Below are 5,338 nucleotides of genomic sequence, written 5' to 3'. Positions count from 1 at the left end.
AGGTCCGGGGTGTTGTCTTCTGCTTCTTCAGGGGTTAATGATTATCAAGGGGAAAGGCTAGGGCTATGAGAGGTGTAGAGAGGAAAATACGAGTAAAGATTTCTAAAGCTGTAGTGATAAATCAAATCAAAATCATGAGGACCCTCAGTTTTACTTCTTCTAATCATTAATGCTGAGCTGATAGGATAGAATTGGAGGCAAGGTTTTGGTAAGTCATTGCTATTCTATTCTGGCCTGTGATTATATTTAGGCAGGGGCTGTGCTTCCCTAGTTAGGCTCAGAACCTGATATCCAGCCCTGTTAGATTTCTATGGGCATAGAAATCTATGGATGAATGGACAATGAGGTAGGTGCATATCTGCTACAGATTCTTTCTCTGAGTTCTTCCCAAAGAACACTGCTGCAACATATCTGGTGTAGGTGCTCCTTGGCCATTTGCCTTTGTTTGCATATTACTCATCACTCTTAGTCTCCATTTTACGTTGTGTTGATACAAAACTTGTGTCATTTTCTCTCTGGAATCTATTCGTTTTATGAAATTAAATTTATTGGGGTGAATTGGTTAATAACATTGTATAACTTTGTAGTGTACAATTGTGTAATACATCTTCTGTATATAGCATTGTGTGCTCACCAACCAAAGTCTAGTCTTCTTCTGTCACCATATATTTGACCCCCTTTACCTTCTTCGTCCTTCACCCACTCCCATTCTCCTCTGGTAACCACCATTTTGTTGTTTGTGTCTATGAGTTTGTTTGTTTTGTTTGTTCATTTATTGCTTTCTGTTTTATATCCCATATATGAGGGAAATCATATGGTTCTTGATTTTTTCTGTCTGACTTATTTCACTTAGCAGGATAATCTCAAGATCCATTAATATTGTCGCAAATGGCTCTATTTCATCTTTTCTTATGGCAGAATAGTAGTCCATTGTGTATATGTACCACATCTTATTTATCCAATCATCTATCGTAGGACACTTTGGTTGTTTCCATGTCTTGCCCACCATGAATAACGCTGCAATAAACATAGGGGTAATACATATCTTTACGGATAAATGTTTTCAGATTTTGTGGGTAGATACCTACGAGAAGGATTGATGGGTCACATGGTAATTCTATTCTTAATCTTTTAAAGGGCTTCCACACTGTTTTCCATAGTGGTTGTACCAATTTACATTCCCACCAACAGTGTATGAGGGTTCCTTTTTCTCCACATGCTCTGCAACACTTATTGTCTTCTCGTTACTAGACAGTCTAACAGGTATGAGGTAGTATCTCATTGTGATTTTGATTTGCATTTCCCTAATAGCTACTGAAGTTGAGCATCTTTTCATATATCTCTTGGTCACTTGATGTCTTTTTGGATGAAATGTCTGTTCAGATCCTGTGCCCATTTTTTATTTGAGTTGTTTGGGTTTATGTTGTTGAGTTGTATGAGTTCTTTATATATTTTGGATACTAGCTCCTTATCAGAGATGTTGTTTGGAAACATCTTCTCCCATTCAGTTGGTGGCCTCTTTGTTTTGCTGTGCAGAAGCTTTGCAGTTTGATATAGTCTCATTCATTTATTTTTGCTTTTACTTCTCTTGCCTTTGAGATCAAATTCATAAAATCCTCTCCGAACCAAAGGTCCATAAGTTTGGTACCTATGCTTTTTTCTGTTCAATTTATTGTTTCCCATCTTATGTTTAGGTCTTTGATCCATTTTGAGTTAATTTTGGTACATGGTGACAAATAGCGGTCTAGTTTCACACTTTTGCATGTGGCTCTCCAATTTTCCCAGCACCATTTATTGAAGAGTCTTTCTTTTCTCTATTGTATGTTTTTGGCTCCTTTGTTGAAAATTAGTTGTCCGTATGCATGGGGGTTTATTTCTGGGCCCTTCATTTTGTTCCATTGGTCTGTGTGTCTGTTTTCCTGCCAGTACCATGCTGTTTCGATTATTATAGCTTTGTAGTATAATTTGAAATCAGGGAGTGTGATACCTCTGGCCTTGTTCTTATTTCTCAGAATTGTTTTGGCTGTTCAGGGCCTTTTGTAGTTCCATACAAATCTGATGATTTTTTTGTTATAGTTCTTAAAAAAAATGCCATTGGGATTATGATAGGGATTGCACTGAATCTGTATATTGCTTTGGATAATATGGCCATATGTTGATTCTTTCAATCCCTGAACACAAAATATCTTTCCATTTCTTTGAGTCTTCTTCAATTTCTTTTGATGCCTTGTAGTTGTTGGTGCATAGGTCCTTCATATCCTTTGATAATTTTATTCCTAAGTATTTCATTCTGTTTGTTGTGATTACAAAAGGAATTGTTTTTTTATTTCTTTTTCTGAAATTTCATTGTTAGTACAGAGGAATACAATGGATTTTTGCACATTGATTTTATATCCTGTAACTTTACTATATAAAATGCTTTTTTAATATAGTGGAATTTGGCACTACCATCTCAAAGCAAAAAGTGTCAACACAGTGGCATTCGTACATCTCACCTCAAGAGAGTTCACCGTTATTTCTCAGAAAGTCCTTGGAGACAAGGTGCGTAGAACACCAATTTGTGCACTATATTCTCCTGTATTGAGATAAGAGTAACAACACCTTTGATATCTTTTAGGGGCTCAACTGAGTCCCCCAAAATTCTTGTTGAAGTCATAAGCCCCATACCTCAGAATGTCACTGTGGTTGGAGATAAGGTCTTTAAAAGATGGTTAAGTTAAAATGAGGCCATTAGGGTGGGCCATAATGCAGTCTGAGTGGTGTCCTTATAAGAAGAGATGACGACACACAAGGAGAAACCAGGGATGCTTTTACACAATGAGACAGCCAAATGAAGAGGGTAGATATCTGCAAGCCAAGGAGAGAGACCTCAGAGGGAACTAACCCTGCCAGTTCTCGACCTTGGATTTCCAGCCTCCAGAACAGTGACAAAATGAATTTTGGTTGTTTAAGCCACCCAGTCTGGGGTATTTTGTTATGGCAGCCTGAGAAAACTACTACACTGCCCCAAGTGGACATTTCTTGCTGGGTTATCTACCATCCCAATGCAATTCACAAGAGCATGTTTTATGGCCTTTTGTTTACCCCATGAGGTGAGGAAGGGATTTCCGCACTATGGTCATGGAGTGTCCACACACAACACTGGACACTGCAGAGATGAGATAGACAGCCATTTATTAACCATGTGTACTCGCAGGACGGGGAGGACACCGCGTGCCCCACTGTGCCACACGGGGGTTGCACTTGGGAACTGAGTGAAGAAACAGTGTCTTTGGGAGGGGGCGTTTGTGACATCAAGAGAGTGCGCTAACCCCTAGTTCCCATGGCAGCATGTAATCGGATTGTCTGCAAAATTCTGCAGGCTGGTAGGGGACAGACGACTGCTGCTTAGGAGTAAGTAATATCTATGTCTTGTCAACTTATAAAGCTGGTTGTTTGGTAGAGGACCTTATCTGCAAGTGAAGACTATGGAGGGGAACATGCATTTAGGGGACGTGAGGCCCTGCTGGTTTCATCAGATGTCCAGGCCGCCCATATTATTGGGCCTTAATTTTAGACCTTACCCCACAGTGCAGTTTTCCAGTCAAATATTTTCTCTCTCAACTCAGACACCCCATCTGAGGATCTGGCCTCTGCTCACCAGTCCCATAGCCTCATACAGTCCACCGTGTAGTTTAATGTAAAAGTGTATTGCGGGGACTGACTTGTAGCTTCCAAAACTTAAACTGCGTTGCTGCAGGGGTTATATGCTTGAGTGCTTTCACCTGGAACCCCTCCCGTCTCACTCATCCGTTTTACTTTCCTGTAAGTCATAGAGGGAATGTCAACATCTTCCTCACATGACTGAAGCTCCAAGCTTCCAAAGTTCTATGGGCAGAGGCTGGGTCTTTATCTCTGCAACCCCAGTACTAGCACAGAGCCTTCCAAAGCGCAGATGCTCAATTATGTTTTGGGAATAGAAGAGAGAATGAGTGAGAGGTCTGGTATAACTTGTTAAGATTTGCTATCTCCTACAGTCTTTAATATGCTAAGCATATCAAGATATACATCAATTTTACGAAACAAAACACTGAGTCAGCAAAATCAAGGTTGATGATGCTTTATTTTTTTTCTGTTTCATTGTCCTAATGAGTTTACTGTGGGATTCTTTCACAGTTTCATGAAAATCCCTATTGTGATGGCATTTTTTTTTATCATGATGATAAAAAATCCTCAGACATCATTCGGGGTAGAAGAAGCTGGTCCCGTGATATCATGACCAGCTGTGGCACCAGTGGCAGCCCTCACTGCCCTTGTGGCTCGTGTTCTCTCTTCATCTTCCAAAGCCTCTTCATACCAGGGTGAGAAGGCACTAGGGACTGTGTCATTAACCTTGGCCAAAAATTCCAGGACTTGCATTTTGCTTGTTTCAGCATGAGCTCTTGGGCCCCACAGAAATTCGTAGCATGCAGGATTGCTGTCAGGTACCTGGCGGTACTCCAGGTACTGTAGCTGCACCAACTCTGTGTTAATAAGCTTCCTGGGCTCCCCGTAGATGCGGTGTTTCCTCCCAGCGTATACTTCCAGCATATTCAGGAATTCCCAGATCTCCTCCTCACTGGCACAGTTGCCCTTCATGAAGATCAGGCCCAGGATATTCAGCAGGAGACCTGTCTTGGGTAATCCCCTGCCAGCATACACCCTCCCATTATTGGGGAGGTTCAGTTTGCTGACAAGGCGATATGAGCGGTTGCTTGAGTTGACTTCTTTCAAGTCCAATGCAAAGACGGCCTCAATACGATGAGAGGCTTTCTGGAGGATGTCATCAAACTCGTCTCGGTTGTTTCTGCCTACAATCTGGATCATCTCTTCCTTCAGAATGGGCTGCTTCATTTTATACTTGTACAGAAGATACTGCTCCACGAATTCCACTTTCATAGTTAGAATCTCACTCCATGAGTTCGCAGAAGATAAGGTGTTAGAGGAGCGTGCATGTTCTTCATCTAGGCTTTCATCATCTGTATCAGATCTTGTATGAAAAGCACGTGAAAAGGCAATGATGGTAGATGAGGCTGTCCAAGAGCCCTGGGAAATGCTACTTGTCACAGTAGCTGATGTAATCTTGGGATTACCCCCCAAAACAGAAGAAGAGCAGCAGGGGGACTCTTCTTCCACTACTGATACTGCCTGAAGTGTCTTGTGACTCTTGGAGTCATCCTGACCCCGGTTGCATTTCTCCTGGGCATGGGGCATATTCTTCCGACCCTGAGACATGATGATTCTGGTTCAGAAGAGCAGTCCGGCGGGGTGGTAGCACATTGATGAGGGCACCTGGGGTGGAAGGTTGAGATGATGTGTG

General features: G+C 41.6%; 1 protein-coding gene across 1 annotated transcript; it reads right to left on the bottom strand.

The window, feature by feature from the left end:
* Positions 1-4,212: 4,212 nt before the first annotated feature.
* On the bottom strand, positions 4,213-5,253 carry LOC117020187 (melanoma-associated antigen B5-like). Its single transcript, XM_033102462.1, has one exon. The coding sequence runs from the start codon at positions 5,251-5,253 to the stop codon at positions 4,213-4,215; it is 1,041 nt and encodes a 346-aa protein (XP_032958353.1).
* Positions 5,254-5,338: the final 85 nt, after the last annotated feature.

The sequence above is a fragment of the Rhinolophus ferrumequinum genome, chromosome X (assembly GCF_004115265.2).
Source record: "Rhinolophus ferrumequinum isolate MPI-CBG mRhiFer1 chromosome X, mRhiFer1_v1.p, whole genome shotgun sequence".
Lineage (NCBI taxonomy): Eukaryota > Metazoa > Chordata > Mammalia > Chiroptera > Rhinolophidae > Rhinolophus > Rhinolophus ferrumequinum.
The sequence above is the reverse complement of the archived record's forward strand: the minus strand, read 5'-3'. Positions and strand labels throughout refer to the sequence as shown.